This window comes from Epinephelus fuscoguttatus, linkage group LG21, assembly GCF_011397635.1.
Source record: "Epinephelus fuscoguttatus linkage group LG21, E.fuscoguttatus.final_Chr_v1".
Classification (NCBI taxonomy): domain Eukaryota; kingdom Metazoa; phylum Chordata; class Actinopteri; order Perciformes; family Serranidae; genus Epinephelus; species Epinephelus fuscoguttatus.
This window is the reverse complement of record NC_064772.1, coordinates 6,840,820-6,858,224: the sequence shown is the minus strand read 5'-3', so window position 1 is coordinate 6,858,224 and position 17,405 is coordinate 6,840,820. Positions and strand designations below refer to the sequence as shown.

Sequence of the window (17,405 nt, the reverse complement as noted above, 5' to 3'; positions counted from 1 at the left end):
ACTTGAAACTGATGTTGGATGTGATTAATAGAAAACGAAGAAAAGTCATTTTTCTCACAACTTCATAGATTTTTTCGGTGTGAACGCAATCGTCGGATTACCTCGTCCTCCAGACCTCCTAATGTTACCAACATTACATGGCGAGCTGATGAAAGCCAACATGAGTCCAGTGGACTATAACGGTCTTGAGTGCAGTTGGGTCCACAAATGAAGTACTGCCTCCAGTTGCCTGCCCTCCATCTGGACAGCACGCTGATGTGTGATGTCATGTGCAAAGGAGCTACTGAAGAGGTATTTTCAGAAGTCAGATTAGACTCCCTTTCTCAGCTTTTACTTCGATGTTACACTTAATTTGCATCACACTGTGGGGGGTTTTTAAGTGTTCTAGTGCTAACAATAGTCTTCAATATTTTTCTATTTCCTACTTTCAAAAGTGTGCGGGAAAATACAGCTATAGGATATAATTAACTGTCCCAACTGTCGGTGCTTTAAGATAATCTAGCCCAACCAGGCCAGTCGACCTTTCACATTTCTGTCTCATGAGAAAACACACACACACAAGCACACAAACACACAAGCACACAAGCACACACACACACACACACAGAGTGACTTCCTACCTCTCCACAGTACTCCGAGATGAACTCGTTTTTCTGGACCGGCTCTTTGATGAAGATGCCCCAGCCTGCCACGTCTGACGGGGCCAGCAGCAGATGCTGAGAGACAGAGAGGAGCGTCAGATCATGTTGTTTGAGCTTGTGATTTGCCAACATTAAAAAAAACACACACTTATGTTAAAAGAAAAGTTTGTAATCTGCTGCCACAAAGCTTGATTGGTTCCAGTCAGTGGTGTGAGAGGACTCTTCTATACGTTTGAATTGTTTCTGATGCTTTTAGGTTCTAGAAAGTCCTTTCTACAAATAGATGTTATTTAGTATGAAGGCTTTGTTTTGTGCATGGAGAACAAAACACTGCACAATGGTTCAACCAGACTGAAATTTGAAAGAGACAAAGATCTCTCTGAGAACAGCTGAACATAAACAGAAGGAATCAGCAGTCATTGGTAAAAGAAACTGGAAGCTGAGCATCAAAATGTGCAGATTTAAATAGGAACAGGAGATAAAAGCTAACACAGAGAAACAAGCATGTTGTGTTTGCAAAGGTAGAAGTGAGTGCATTTGCTTAAGTACTGTTCTTCAGGACAAATATGAAGTACATTATTCATTTATTATAGTATTATTATTATTATTATTGTTCTATGCTACTTTCTGCTTCTGCTCCTCGGCATCTCAGGAAAACATTCTACTTTTTATGGCATCACATTTGTCTGACAGCTTTAGTTACTTTTCAGATTTTCAGCTCCTTCCTGTCCAGTAACAAACATGTATCTTTGGATGTGTTGATATTAAATGTTTGTGATAAACTGAAGGATGAAGTCTTCCTTTATGTGTTAAGAGAATCCTCCTTCTTCTTAGTCTAAATAAACTCTTTAAAACCCTCTTGGATCAGCTGATCACAAAGCTGAAAACAGGGCTAGTTTTCTGACTTCTTAGAGATACGTGGTTCTCACAGGACAGCCACACTACAAACATATGATGACTTCATAGAATATGATGCATTGATATAGATCAAACTACCCAGCAGTTTATAAAGGAGTTCAAATGAGCTCAACCTTAAACATCTACAGCAGGAAAATAACACATACACATTAATGCAGCAGGAATATTAATCCAAAAACATGAACTAGAATAGGAAACAAGTGAGACCATTTTACTGCACACTCTTTACGCCGGCTTTGCTTTGTTTTTTATACAGAAACAAACAATGCAGCCCAGTGTGTGATATTAAACAGTATGCTGAAGTTTTGGAACCATGATGGGCGTGACATGTAACATGTAACATAACTATCATCTACTGTTTACTGTCATCTGCTTCATCGTCTCCCAAAATTGCAAACAGTTTCTGCTGTTGTACTTCTTCTTTGAGTTAGGTGCTTACTGCTGCTAGCTGCTTTTTTAATTTCTCAGCAGACCTTGTCATAATGTCACACCTGTCCTCTCCTGCTGGCTGTCTTTTTTTACAAACATCAATTGGGCACTGTTACTACCCCCACTGCTGGCTTAAAGACATACAACCCTGTCCCCTCATTCTGTGATCGTACCTTTAATACAGAACAGCGAGGCAGAATAATGGCCCAACATTCCTGCCTTAAACAGGCAGTTTAACGAGGCTATATGTCAAAGCTATTCAATCTACACACCGAGTAAACAGCAGAGGGCCAAAAGAAATGACTAACTCAGTATTAAGAGCCTGATTGCACTGATCCCAGGGTCACTTACACATTTCTGGACTGGAATACATTCAAAATCTAGTTCAAAGTGTAGTGTGTAATTGTGATTAAAGGTTTGGAACAAATGGATAAAAACCTTCTTGGCGCCTCTCTGGATGGAGCAGTTCTTGCAGGACACGTTTTTGCTGTCCCAGTGGTCTGCAGCACCGCAGGTCAGGCAGAGGTCAGGGTCACACTCCCTCACTGCCAGGTAGCAGGGACACTGCTTGGTGTTACACTGAGCTTTGCACCGACAACCTGGGAAACGGTTCTGACCTGTAGCCACACAACAGAGTTTGTTATATTTCTGCTACATTTCTGCAGGACTATAGCTGTGTCAGTCAGGAGTAAGTGGGGTCTTACACTCAGAACTGCACTGGCAAAACTTCTCACAGAAGTTTTGAGCGGTGACGCAGGGACAGGAGGAGTCACAGGGCTGCCGCGGGTGGTCACATGGCTGGTAATTATACACGTGATTTGAGGAGCCATCTGTAAGGGGTCAGAAGAGACATACAGGTTTTCAAATCAATCATCTCCTGCATCTAGTTTCCTGTTTAACAGTCTAATTTATCTGCTTATTTATTTCTCAGTGGGAATAAGGGATGTGTGGTCAGGGTTATTTTAAAACCCGCACCAACCTGGCTCGTTATGAGAGCCAATCTGCCCTGCCCGACATAACATAAATATATGCGTTAATCAATGACCCGAACTTGACCTGCACACCAGACCTGAAAGTTTTTTATTTTGTAATGACCATCGTTAATCACAACATACTTGCTGTTGGCTCTATTTTATGTCTTTTTTGGTAAACATCCAATATCAAATGTGTGTTTTCTGTTTCACAAGTACAAATATATGAAGACAGTAAGTACCCACTCATCTTTTTGATCTTTACATATTATGTATAATCTAATATGCACAGCCAATCGGTACAGTGGTTTGTTTACATGACATTACAGACGGGTATATTTAAATTCAGTGTGGACAGACAAGCACTTGCTTGCTGTTAGGACACGGTGTTAAGCCTACAATTTTGCAGACGGAAATATTTGTACCAGATGTTAAGAATGTAGAGATTTAAACTAAAAGCTTGAGCACAGCAGTGCTGGTGATAAAGCTCCTTTCTGTTTGAGAGAGAATGAGAAAACAAGTTTGGTACCTGATGTGTAAGGAGCATTACAGCCTCTCGGTTCTTCTATGATGTTAAAAGAACCAATACTGCTCTAACATGTTTGGCTTCTTTTCTGGAATAATAAACTCCTCAACATTTCTCTTTCCTATAGTAAAAGATGGTACTGAAGTGACCTCTGACCTTTCTTCAGCTGGATCTTTCTGCAGTGAGTGGCCCACAGTCTATGTTTCCTCTTCTTCTTTCTAGGCGGGGTGTCCTCGTCTTCAGCAGGAGCCCGAGCGATGATGCTTGACTCCTTGACCCTGAACTCGTAAACCTGCAGGGCCACAGTCAAGGTAACATTTTAGGCTTATATCAGAACCCGTTACTTACAGACTTTGTTTGGCCGTACAACAATAATTATCAGTGCAGCATGTTTTTAGTTTTAAGAGAAAGTTGGATCTAACATTCTAAAACAAGTTTCTGAGTTGGTTCGGCAGGTGACTTTTACTGATGGCTGTAAAACTTCTTGTTTTTTGACCTTTTGCCTTTATTTAACAGGACAGATTAAGCGTGAAAGAAGGAGAGAGAGGGGATGACATGCAGCAAATGGTCGCAGGCTGAAATTGAACCCGCTGCTACTACAGCAAGGACAATGCCTTGTACATGGGACATCCATGCTAACCACTGAGCTACTGGGCACCCCACTGGCTGTAAAACTTCTTAAAAAACAAAATGCAATCTTAAAAATTGAATGCATCTCTAATTCCATAATGTACCTGATTTCTTTCCCCAGTGTTTACAACGATTCATGAAGTAGAATAATAAAAGTCTGATAAAATGAAACTGAAACAGACATACGCTGCAAGTCACTGACAGCTCACCTGTCTGCAGGTCTTGGTGCCTATGAGCCGTGCGATGGCGCAGAAGTTGTCGTAGTATGTCCCAATGAGAACCCTGAAGAGAGAAGCTTCAGCCCCGCTCCAATCCACTGCTTCAGCCTCACCCGTCAGCTTCATCTTCACAGGAGTCTGACACCGCGAGTTGCCCTCTGTACACACAGAACATAAATGACCTCATCTCTGGGGATAATGAACTTTCTGCTGAACTCACAAACCTGTGCTGTGATGGCAGGTATCAAGAACTAATTTAGCTCCAGGTGGCAAAAAGTTCCTGCTCTGAGGTACAACTAACAGCTCATTTATGCTTAACGTTAGATATGTATATGGACATGGATTCTGTCTGTACTCTTGGGGATAAGAAGAAAACAAAGCAGTACCACTTAAAAACTTGGAAGCTGTGTAGCGAAGTTCAAGCAAAATACAGCTGTAGGAGACAAGGGCATTTTAAACAAGGCAGAACAAAACAAAAGTTGGAGGGCAGTCCCACTTGCAACATTTGACATGGACATATCTATTTTTGTATGTAAAAGGGGCATGAATGAGCCCTAATTGTGCAAAGGTTTAGGAACTTATGGGGCTTTTGGGGTTTGCAGGGCTGACCATCAAACACAAGTGCTGCAGACGCTTTAACTTATAGTGCTTTATTAATAAAAGGGGAATGCCGTTTATGATAACACCCGTAGAATTTTTAATATGATAAATACATCCATATCATGATAACGGCAATATTCCCACTTGTTGACATTGTGACATCATACAGTTCCACCACTTTAACGGCCCTTATTGTACTGAGTTCACATCAGTACAATATTGTACTGAGTTCACATCAGTACAATATTGGTGGCAGACCCTGGAGCAGGTCTATCCTCTGAAGTTGATATTGGTTCAAGAGGGCAGATGTAGAAATATGCCACAAAACAACTGCTGCTAAAAGGTGGCAGTACCACGAATCTGTTCCTTCTCTTAAATCCCCACCCAGTGCATAACACGTTTGAAAAAGACAGTCAAATTCATGCTTACATACTAGGTAATACATAACCATACACTGTATATGAAGACAGACAACATATTGACTCCTCAAAAGTAGAGCTTGAATGCCCTCGGTGGCTGGCTACAGTATATAAAAATGTTTTTCAAATTATGGGTTCTGTCATTTTAGGGTGGTTGTTATCACGCTGATGTGTGTTTTGTTTTACTGAGAAGTTTAGTTAAGTTTTTTATTCTATAAAAAGTGGGTTCGATGTCATGATTGACAGCTGTGTGAGCTTGGTAAGTGCTTGATCAATTGCGCGGCACCTGATTAGTCAAACAGGTGTATGGGCGGAAACTTGACCCTGCTAGGTCGGTACTGCAAAGACTAGCTCCAAATGATGTCACCAGCACAAGATGGCAGCGGCCATATCTGCTATGTTTTGGCTTCATTGTTTTCCAGCATGAGGAAGAGGAGACACGTCATCCATCTTGATATACAGTCTATGGCGTGTAAAAACTGACTTCAAAATAAAAGAGGCATCCCAGTGAATGTGATTTCACATTCAGTCAATGAGTCAGTCTGACAATTATGAAAAAACAAATCAAAATACATAAAACAAGAGAATATTAAATAATTAAAAAGAATAACCTCTGCAAACTATTAAAGAAAAAAAAAAGAATTTTAGTTGTGTGAATGAACTTAATAATAAAAACTACATTGCCAAAGACCAATCTGACTTCAAGATGACTGTGAGTTTCACTCAGATATTATTGCAGCACAGCCTAAAAATATCAAACTGTTATTTATAAGCCATATCACCCAGCCATAGGAAGTACTGCACTTTGCACTGTCTTGTTGTTGAAATGTGCTATATAAATAAACTTGCCTTGCCGTACTGTATTGATTTCATGAAGAGGGTCAGAAATCTCTTGATGTTTATCAACATTAAACAGAAAACCAGTAGGTCAACATTTTTAAAAAAAGAGAGCAAGAGAAAGATTTGTTGACAAAGAGCAACTCCAGGAACCAAGAATGTTGCTTGTACCCTTTGAATTAGTCTTTAAGACACTGAAGTTGGGTTAGCTTTGGGTTTTCCAAGGAAGCTACAGGGATGGTTATGATTAAAGCAGTTTCTTTATTACTGTGCATAATAGGCGAGAGATTGTACCTGAGCTGCTGGTGTTGTCGTCCTTCTTGTCTTCGTCGTCTTTGTCATTATCTCGCTCGTCTTCTTTGCTGCCCTCACGGTCACTGTCTGTGTCTTTGGTTTCCGAGGAAACAGTAGGGGTGCTGGGCCGACTGTTGCTGTTCGGCAGTCGTCCGCGGCGACGGCCCACCGTGCGTTTTGAGGGTGTCTTGGCTCGCTCAGCAACCACACCTGCTGGATACTCATTCACCATCCCATCCTGAGTAATCACAGCATAAGTGATACAGACAATACACTAATGTAGCAGGTCATGGTAATATTTCATCAGATCATACACGAAAAGGACATTTTCTTCCAATCTTGTTTAATAGACAACCATAAAAGAAATGAACAACAATTAACACTGCTGTGATATTAAATCAATGTTTCTAAAGTTCGATAATTTAATGTGATAATTACTTGACTCACCTGTACCAGGTACATGTAGCAGTCGATGCCGCACGGTTTACTGTCCACCAGGTTCTCCAAGTTCTTTCGCTTATATGTATTTGGAGTTGCATGGAAAGCTAAAGGACATAAGATGGATGAGATCTGTGCTGACGTGAACTCTATGACCACCAGACCAATTTTAGTGTTTGACCTCAACTTTACCAACAAAACATTTAACAAATATTAGCTCCCAGATGCTTGTTAAAAATGCTTCATAGAAGATCCACACATTCTCAGATCTTCAGCTTCTTTTAGAAATTAAATCAGTAAAAGTTAAGCTAATCGTCAGCTAACGTCAGAGTCTGTTAAAAGCCTGTCTGTTCATTGTGATCTGCTCTTTGAAAAGAGATGCAACAATCTGACGTTTTCTCCTCTGATACAATAACTTGGGAAATTAGACAATACCAGCACTGTATCTCTCCCAAATTTAAGTCTTTATAGTCTTTATGTCTTCTCACACACAGATTGAATCAAAGGTAATTATTCCTGTCATATATAAATTTAACCCCACAAATCACTTACTTACTATTTATGTAGTGACCTACATAGACTGCAACAAATGAATGGAGCAGAGCAGAAAGCGTTCGGCTCCTGCTGTGAGAGTGACATCTGAGTGACTGCAATGAATAATAACTGCTGGCAGTATTACACACAACAGATTAATGTGGTGCTCAAATTTGATTCGGCAGCCTCATTTGACTGAATAAAATGAGAATGACAGAATTTAAAATGCCAGTGGAAGATTCTGCTCCCATTAATGCAGCGTGCCCACATTTGGTATGGAGGACGGAAGCTGCCAAAAATCAAAAATAAATAAATTATTACACCAATAAATGTACCTAAAATATTGAAAATAAATGTAGGCATTAATTTACTGGTAGAATGTGACATACGTTGATATTTTTTTAAATGTCCCTCTGTATTTATTTACTTTTGTATTAAATTTTACAATAAATGTTTCTCTTTGTGTCTTCAACAAGAACACACACACACACATATATATACATATACACACACACATATATACATACACACACACACACACACACACACACACACACACACATATATATATATATATATATATATATATATATATATATATATATATCCCATTTACAAAAGTAAATAAATAGTCAAAGTAAATGAATACATAAATAAAGGGAAAATGAAATAATAAAGTATTAATGTATAGCTAAATAAAGAAAGTAATAAAGACGCAAAGTAAAAACTGAAATATCAATTTCTGTCACATTTAATCAATCGAATAATGCTTAAATTTATTTTTTTAGTTATTTTTGGTAGATTTAATGGCATACTAATTTCACTCATTTATTGAGTCATTTATTTTTAAATTTTGGTGGCTTCCCTCCTCTACAGTGTGGCCAATACTATTATACAGAATATTGGATCACTGCATCCTCACTTTTTTAATTAAAGATGGCTATTCCATAAATAAATGTCTCAATCTCTGAAAGCCAGAGCTCCATGTTATTCCTGACAGTCTGAGGAGTGTTTGTGTATGTGTGTACTAACGGTGGAGGAAGCAGTCATATTTGAAGCAGCGTCTGCAGAACAGAGTGTGGAAGGAGTGCAGGCTCTGTTCGCGCTGCACAGAGCGAGCGTTTGGGCCGTCAATGTTTGGCGTGCACTCAGGGGGCAGCGCGCCGGGCAGCTGCTGCTCCGTCAACTCCTTGTACCTGGTGTATACACACACACACACACACACACACACACACACACACACACACACACACACACACACACACACACACACACACACACGGAGAAATCAAATCATGTAGTCATGAAATACAATTTCTTTTTTTACTAAGACACACATGCGCACACACACACACACACACACACACACACACACCAGGGTCTCTACTGATTCTCCATGTCAAAACAGCGATCTTCATCCTATCTAACAAGCCCAGAATCAGTCCTTATGTTCTTGTGAAATGACAAAAACTCTTTTCAGCCTCATATTAAGGAATGTTATTAACTCTGCCAAGAGAAAAGATTCTGGAAATATGAATCATCTTCTAATGAGAGACCCATCACATTGGTACAATGGAGTAAACAAGCCTCACTTTAATGTAAAGAGGAAACACCTGCTGTCTCTCAACAATGGAATGAGAAAAAAAAAACAAAACAAGAAATGTGTGAACAGTCTCCAAAGTTTTATGAACAATATATTCATTGTTGTTATTTATGACACATACATATGTCTTCATCCATGAAGACATATGTACATGTCATAAACACTTTCCTGCCAAATAGGGAGATGTAGGTTACACAGCAAACTGATGGGAAGTCTGAGTTTCACAAGTATCTACAGAGGCCCTACATTAATTACCACACAAACATAAGCAAAGAGAAACGGTGTATAAAATAAGTCAACTGTCTTGCTCAACATTGCTCATTAAATAACGTTCAACACAACAGCTTGTGTAAACAGTGTTTGTGTTTGAACCACAGCCAACACCAAAAAGTTGTTAAAAAGTAGTCAACACTACATAAAGTAAAAAATGATGAAAAGGTAATTCTACTCGACTGTACTGTGCTGTGCTGTGCTGCACTGTACTGTGGATGCCACCATGTTACTGTAACATCATGTTCTATATTGGTGAACTTGAGCTAGATGGATGTTGCCTATGTTTGAAGTTCCAATTGCAGCATAGAAGCCCACATAGGTGTCTGCGTCATGGCTTTCATAAGTCTGTTTTCCGCTCGTCTTGACTAAAAACACAATCCTGAGTCTTCAAACTAAAACAGGGTCAGCAGTATTTTCAAAAGCCCTGTTTCCACCAAACATTTTCGGTATGGTACCTTTGGAACCGAAAGTACCCTTCAGACATGGTACCTAGACAAAAACGTATTCATGTGGATGTAGCCTAGGCATTAACAAAGAACCTGTTTGATATCTAGAACTTCTGTCTTCTTCGACTCCATACAGCTGTACACTAGTCAGACGTGTCCTGATCTGATTCTAGTTTCCCACTAAAAACCATGACAAGTGCACTGGAGCACACACACACTAACTTTAGTTAGTCTCATACATACTTTGTGATAGTATTATCACAATACCAGAGAGGCTTCAGCATCAACTTTCATATAAAAATATTCTACTGTGGTACAAAGATTAAAAAAAACTTAAAAAAAAAAAGAACTACATGGTCAGACTGGGTGAAATAGAAGACACAGATTTTCATATTGATCAAGAATTTGTAATTGCGTGTTTATTTGCATTACATGTTATGTAGCGTAGCTAGTGATTTGTTCAGTAGACTGTGTCATTTGTAGTTGGTTTAATAGATAATGTGTAAAATAAAGAACTGGGAGGAAAAAGGTTTCTATCAAAAGGTAAAAGTATAATATCTGTTTACTTGTGGAATAAAAAGAAAAAGTTCTCAAATTCTGAGAAGTGCTTTCAGATATAAGCAATATTGGTTCTCCTCTTATGCTGGCGGTGTTTTTTCTGAAGAGCGTTGGTAATGCGTGGCCGTTGATTGGCTGCGGTTGTGAGTTTGACCCATTTTAAAATGTATCCGGATTTAATCAAAGCCACGATGTGCTGCATAACGCCACTGTTCTATTACTACTGACTCTGTATCCATATAAAATGAATGTGTCTCTCTGTTATTGTCACAACACTAACACACTCACATACAAACAAACCCACTAACTTCTCTTTGAGCTCCTCAGTGGAGCCCTTGTCGGGGAACATGGAGGAGATGGCCTCAAAAATCTTGTCAGAGGGAAACTTCTTGGTGCTGTCATTGCTGGTTCGGCCTGGAGACGACACATCAGGGCACAAAACTCACTTTTTCTGAAACCACTGGCCAATGTCATTTTCCCACTTTTCCAGTTCCACTATGATGGGGTTTTTTTAAGAAAAAAAAAAAAAGCTTGGAAATGTTGTCCAGCCACAAAGAAAACAGCAGAAGACATAATATTTTTAACACCTTAAATTTGTTTGAGATTAGAGCAGTGGAGTGGCAGTCATGTATTTTTAAACCATGAAAGATTGTCCTCATCAGGCCAATTTGTAGGATTTTTCAGTGTCGCCGCTGGGCCAAACAAGGCTTAAGTAGTTGGGAACTACACACTAAGTTATTTATATATAATTATTATATATATTATATAATTATTAATAATTATTAATTATAATATTTCTGGAATATGATGTTTATACAGGTGACTTTTTCTGACAAAATTCATATTGTGTGTATAAAAAAGCTTGTATGAGTAAGCTTGGATGTATGTATGTTGTCTGTATGTTGTCACAAAACAGTGTACAGGCATGTTTTTATTCAATTATCCCTTTTAGGACAACAGAGTCGAGGCTTGTAGGAGGCATTGGTTTATAGCTACTATCTTTAGCATCCTATCCCACTTGGTGCTGAGTAATAAAAATGAAGTGCACCATCACCACATTTCTACACTGAAAAGTAATGGGAAAACTAGGAAAAAAAGAAAGTAGTCAAAGGATCCAGACACTGATCGTGGTTGCAAACACCCAGTTTTTGGTCATGACAGTCTGTGTGACATTAGGCTTGCCGCCTCCTGCTTAATTTCCTCCTTAGTGAGATTAAACAATTAACCGGGTGTTTGCAAAGGAGATTTAAGTTTGCTTTATTTCTGTTAAAAAAACGTGTTAAGTTAAACGCTGCAGCTGCATCCAGTGTTGAAGGTCAATGTTCAGCTTTAACTTAAGTTCATTCTTTTTTTGTTCTTAATGTTAAATGCTGCCCAGTTAGCACATGCTTGAAAGCATTTAAATAATGCAATGTTATATTTAAGTCTAGAGAAAAGAAAACATATTTTTAACTGTACTGATTCACTAGCTGAATGTAACTGGCCCTGTTAGTGTGTTCACAAGCAATCCGAGTTAACAGATAAAACAACACGGCGGCATTCAGTCACCTTGGTTATGTGACCCCCTGATGATCACTGGGACCTCTGTGATGGACCTACTTTCATTGTTAATGTGCCCATCCTTGCGGGGGTCCTCTGGATGTTCCTTGCCGTCACACATCTCTGTCTTGTCTACCTTGAAGTCCTGCTCTTCCTCCTCATCGTCGTCCTCATTGTCACTGTACTGTGACAGGGCGTTGACCAACTCCACGAATATCTCATCGTTGATGAAGCCGCACTCTGCAAAACACCAGACATGCGTCAAATGTCTTTACTAGCTCAGAGGTAGAGCAGGTCGTCCACCAATCAGAAGATCAGCCGTTCAATCCCCGGCTCCTCCAGTCTGCACGTTGAAGTATCCTTGAGCAAGTTACTGAACCCCCAGTTGCTCCCGATGATGCTTCTATTGGTGTGTGAGTGTGTTAAAAACTGAGTAGCAGGTGGCACCTTGTATGGTAGCCTCAGCCACCAGTGTGTGAATGGGTGAATATGACTCGTAGTGTAAAAAGCGCTTTGAGTGGCTGGATGACTAGAAAGGTGCTATACAAATACAGATCCATTTACCATGTTTCCCCTCTTGTGTTTCCTCCAAAGTGAAAGTCACGGTGAAAAGAAAAATGCACAAAAAGAACAATAAACGCAGCAAATATTTGTCCTACTCTGCCCCAATGGAATACAGTGTCACCTAGCAAGATCCTGTCATACTGCATTCAGTCTTCTTACCACAACTCTGAGCCACCTGTCACCAAACACTGTCAGTTTAGTTCACTTAAGGGCCAGACACACCAAAGCGACATCAAAGAACTCTTAGTGACAAAGACCATCTTTTGCATTGCCACATGTCGCCTGTGTCTCAGCCAAAAAGTTTCACTTGAATACAACGCAGAGAGTACAGCGAACAAGCACGTACATTGAGGAAATAACTCTCCTTACCAGCAGACGGCGGTAGTCTTTGTTCGTAATTCAAAAAAGGGACACATGAAGACCAACAGGACAGATTCAAGCACATTAACAACACAACCTGATGTTAAAAGAACAAAGGATATCTACTTTGTGCTTGTGAACAATAACACAATCAACTATGAATCCTTTCTGCTAAAGAGCTCAATGGCTGAAAAGACAAGCTAACCTAATACAACAAGTTTTGATCACCCGCCCTCTAGACTTTAATCGTTCATTTGCTTTTCTCACTTCCATTTCTCATGCACTGAGCTGAACTGCCAATCAGAGCTCCAACACCAATTCAACATGCTGAATCGGCCAAAAAAACTGCCAACACAGGCCGACTAGTGCCAACAAAAACTATGGTGATAGACGCTCACCAATGGCCCAACACTGACCAAAGGTCAACCACTGGCTTGGTGTGGGTACGGACATGTACCTAAACCCTAGATCTGTTTGCGTTTCCATCACAGACAGTACACTTAAATGTAAGCGGGGTTGTCACCAGATGGTAATAACTGCGTCATATTTCCTCTTCAACAATGCAGAGGAACATCTACACCTTGCTGATTGTACATGGTACAGGGTTTTGCGACATTTTTAGAACAAAGAAGAACAGACTGGAGAGTTAAGATCCTCTGTACTAACCAATGGGATATTGAAAATAGCAGACTTGTGCATTGAGCCCTCATCAAGCAAGCGTGACGAATCTCAGACCAATTAACAGACTGCCTTGTTTATAGCCCCACCTTTCAGTATTGAATCCATGTGCTAGGTACCTCACCAGAGGGGTAAAAAAAAAAAAAACACCGGACGTAATGGAGTGGTGCTGTTGGTATTAGTCCACCCCGTAGCATATTTTTGACAAAGTGCTATTTGCGCTCTGATTACCTACTAAGATATTGATACAGGCTGCTTGAAGTGCAGAAAATGTTGTTTCTTAAACGATGAAGAAAATGACCATAATGACAAGTTGTCATTTTAATATTAAATATGGCAACAGGCATTGCTCACTCCCACTAACCTCTGTGTGTCCACTGACCCTCACCTCTGTCTCCGTGGACTTTGCCATCATAGTTCTTGATGAGCTCCTCTATGAAAGTCCCATCCTGATCCAGGATCTCGTCTCCCATGTAGGGGATGTTATGGAGCACCGTCTCATCCTCCACCTGATCCAAAAAAAAAAAGCAAAACAAACATTATACACACAGACGGCCATAGTTAAAATGGTCCCAAATAATGATAACATTGCTTCACTTCTACAAATAGGCATGAAAATAGGCATGAAAATACTATAAAGTACATGCCATGCAATGTTTTCCACTACATGCACATTACACATTCATACATACCATAAAGTTCTGCTGCAGTGGTGACCAGGAATACATGACCGGAACTGAGGCCACAGCGTTGAGAGTCTTCAGGGGGATGATTTGCCTGGGGAACTCAGAGAAGCCACTGTCCACTGTGCACTGCACAGGACAGCAGAACAAAGCTGCAGTCAGAACACTCTGTCTTACATTCACTTTTTCTGCGTGTCAAAGTGCTGAGAGCAATGCTATCCACCAACCTCTCGCGTGCCTCTTAAGGAGCCAACAGACGTCATGATGTGAACCGGCTGGATTCGCCTGGTCTTCCACTCCTGGTTCAAAATGTCAGTTCGCTCCATGATTTTCTGACGGTTGGTGTTGAACATGCTCTGGAAAAGTTAAGATATTTATATTAACAGCAAATGTGTCAGCCAGCAGCCAAAATATGCAATGACTTGATAGGATGCGTAGTTTTGATCGTTCAGCCACCTACCACTGTAAAAACGTGACTGAATGAACAAGGCATCAAGTAAGTAAAGATAAAAACATTACTTTGCTGCCATATTAAGTGGCCATCATGTCTGATTATTGATGTATAGAAGCAGGCTTCCACAAGCGCCGGCTGCCAGCCAGATGGCAGATTACCACCTCTTCTCCATCTGGACAATTTAACACCATTTCATGTACTTTAATATGGACATTTTTTAGCAATCTAATCACTGAGATCAGGGCTACACCGGCCTATCTAACTCTAAGGTGTCCTCACAGAGTTTTGACCACCCAAACAGGAGAGTTACAAACATCAACAAAACATCATAGGGACAAAACATTGCTGACGTGAAGAGGAAATGACTGTGTGAGCAATGTTGGCATGCAAACTTGACATTTCCTGTTGCTGCTTTTCATGATTAAAGAGTTTTAGTAGGAGAACTGTGTACAGATTTTATTGTCAAGTCGCCACTTTATGTATTGTCACTTGCATTGGCGTTGCTTAATTTGGTTTTACACAAGATGAGAAGTCGGTCTAAATGTAAATCATTGTCAAGGGTGATCTTTGTACCTTAGCTTTTGAGCCAACACAGACAAGAAGTCCTTTAAATATTCAGAAAACAGTGGCAATTTGAACATCTACTATTCATGTGCAAACTCCATCATCTGCTAATGAAGATCATGTGCTTGAAAGTTCCAGAGCAGAGACTTAATGGACCCTGTGGTGAAGATTGCTTTCACATGTCATTATCTACATTTGAACATATTGGTGGAACTGTCTTACACATGGAAATGATAAACAGCTGCAAGAGCTTACTTCAGATTTCACAAACATCTAAGCCGAGTTTATCATTTTGTTGTTGTAGAGTTTATAACAGAGGCATGGGTCAGTGTCATCATACAGCTAGATAGAAAATCATAGACAAGCTAAGTAACAGCCTCTTGTATTTTCAGAGGCAAACATGTCTTCATGAACTAAGACAGAGGAATAACTACACAATGTCCTTTTCGGACTTAAATGTTATTATGCCCAATACTAAGAAACAGTGACAGTCTACTAAACTTTTAAAAACGGTCCTACATCCAGCTTTATGAACTCTACTGCATTTATTTGCACAGGTATATTTGTCTTGTCTTCTCCTATATTTTAACTTTTAACGGCACTATTTTGAGTGTTATTTTACTGCATGTGTTTTCTGTTATACATTTTGAAGTTGAATTGTCTGAGGAAGCCTGAGAACAAGAATTTCACTGCCAACAACTGCTCACCTGAAACTGTTGTGTATAAGACAAAGACTTCAAATACACGGTCTGACTGGAATTGCATTGCTAGGCAACAGCTTGGGTCCATGTTAACTTCCTGTCAGCTGTTGTTATTCACATACATTGCAAAACATTCCAACAGGGAATACAAAGAGCGTGTCTACACCTGGTATTAACGTGCGTTTCGGAGAGCCAAACAAATGGACCTGTTTCTGTCTTGCCTCTCCAGGTCACTGGAGTTGGGCACCGAAACCTGGTGCCTATTCCTATATGACCAGTACCCACAAGACCAAATCACAATACAGACCTGTGTTAGATTGTGCGCATAGCGAGTGTGCAGTCAAAAGAGAGTTGTTAATAAATATTCAAGTATACTGTTTTAAGAGTTCATATATTGTTTAATTTAATAAAGCAAGTTCAAATTTGCCTTTACAATAAAAAAGACAGTTCTTTAATGTCCCTGACTGTTGTCTTGTGTTTATTTATTTAGAAGTATCGATTAACTGTTTATGCACCAGTACCATTTTAAAAAAGGTAACTGGAAAAAACAAACAAACAAAAAAAAAAAACAAACAAACAAACAAAAAACCTTGATACCCAACCCTACAGCTGACCATCTGTGTTCAGAGACAGCCAGAATGTCAGTGGAATTCAACACGTCCCCTTCCACAGGGCAATATAATGACAGTCACACAACACCTCTTCCAACTCATTGTAATATAGCTAAGTCATAGACTTTTAGCGCACTGTCACCAAAACAACCACCACATCCTGCATCGATGATGTAGTCCCTGTCTGGCCTCATCAGGACGCTTTAGCATTTACACTACAAAAGCTGTGAGGTCAAATGCGCTCCAGACCACCTTGGCAAGTGATCAGTGATGGGATCACAAAGCATCTTGTTGGCCATGTTGTAAAGTTTCAGACAGCCCGTAGAATAAAGACTTGAAACATGTTATAGGAGCTTAGCATCCCAAAAGCTATTCATTATTTGTTACCATCTTCTCTCATGGAACAGGCCATCAGAATAAGGCAGGGAGGTAGTCAGCTTGAATACTCTGTTTCTATCATTCTGTATTGTATATTATTGAATGCTAATTATGAGTGGCTGTGCTCCACCAGCTTGTTTTAATGCCCCAGTCCTTAGCCGACATCTGTGAGTATCTGCATGATGTGAAGGTCAGTGTGTGGACAAACCTTGACCTCGTCGGCTCGTCTGAAGCGCTTGAGTTGCCGAAGCCTCATGTACTCAGACTTCACCCTCCTCTTCCAGCAGGCGGGACCCTTCTCCGAGCGCTTCCCTGTCAGCACCATGATCAGCCTGCAGAACAAGCACAAGGAAGATGAAGACCTCTACACACAGAATGCTTTCACATTTCATATGTTTACTCATCTAAAGGATTTGTATAGATCTTGGCTGGAGTGTGGCACTGAAACACAAGTATACCAATATCATGACCATCTGCTTTTGATTAGCTCCAGTTCCACCAGCCTCTCATGTGTTACTCTCTTCAACATTTGGAGACT

At 40.0% G+C, this 17,405-nt stretch overlaps 1 protein-coding gene across 2 annotated transcripts in view; it reads right to left on the bottom strand.

Moving 5' to 3' along the window:
• ezh2 (enhancer of zeste 2 polycomb repressive complex 2 subunit) overlaps positions 1-17,405 on the bottom strand; it is a 29,645-nt gene that overhangs the window by 8,393 nt on the left and 3,847 nt on the right. The window contains exons 2-15 of one of the 2 annotated variants that reach the window (XM_049564577.1): positions 17,076-17,199; positions 14,387-14,515; positions 14,169-14,288; positions 13,865-13,985; positions 11,884-12,114; positions 10,644-10,749; positions 8,488-8,651; positions 6,931-7,028; positions 6,484-6,721; positions 4,325-4,491; positions 3,642-3,777; positions 2,693-2,818; positions 2,427-2,605; positions 621-716 (exon numbers count right to left, since the gene is read on the bottom strand). In XM_049564577.1, coding sequence (XP_049420534.1) covers positions 621-716; positions 2,427-2,605; positions 2,693-2,818; positions 3,642-3,777; positions 4,325-4,491; positions 6,484-6,721; positions 6,931-7,028; positions 8,488-8,651; positions 10,644-10,749; positions 11,884-12,114; positions 13,865-13,985; positions 14,169-14,288; positions 14,387-14,515; positions 17,076-17,192 — 2,028 coding nt within the window. In that variant the 5' untranslated portion in view covers positions 17,193-17,199. The remainder of the gene's footprint in view (positions 1-620; positions 717-2,426; positions 2,606-2,692; positions 2,819-3,641; positions 3,778-4,324; positions 4,492-6,483; positions 6,722-6,930; positions 7,029-8,487; positions 8,652-10,643; positions 10,750-11,883; positions 12,115-13,864; positions 13,986-14,168; positions 14,289-14,386; positions 14,516-17,075; positions 17,200-17,405) is intronic. The other variant, XM_049564578.1, reaches the window with a different exon arrangement.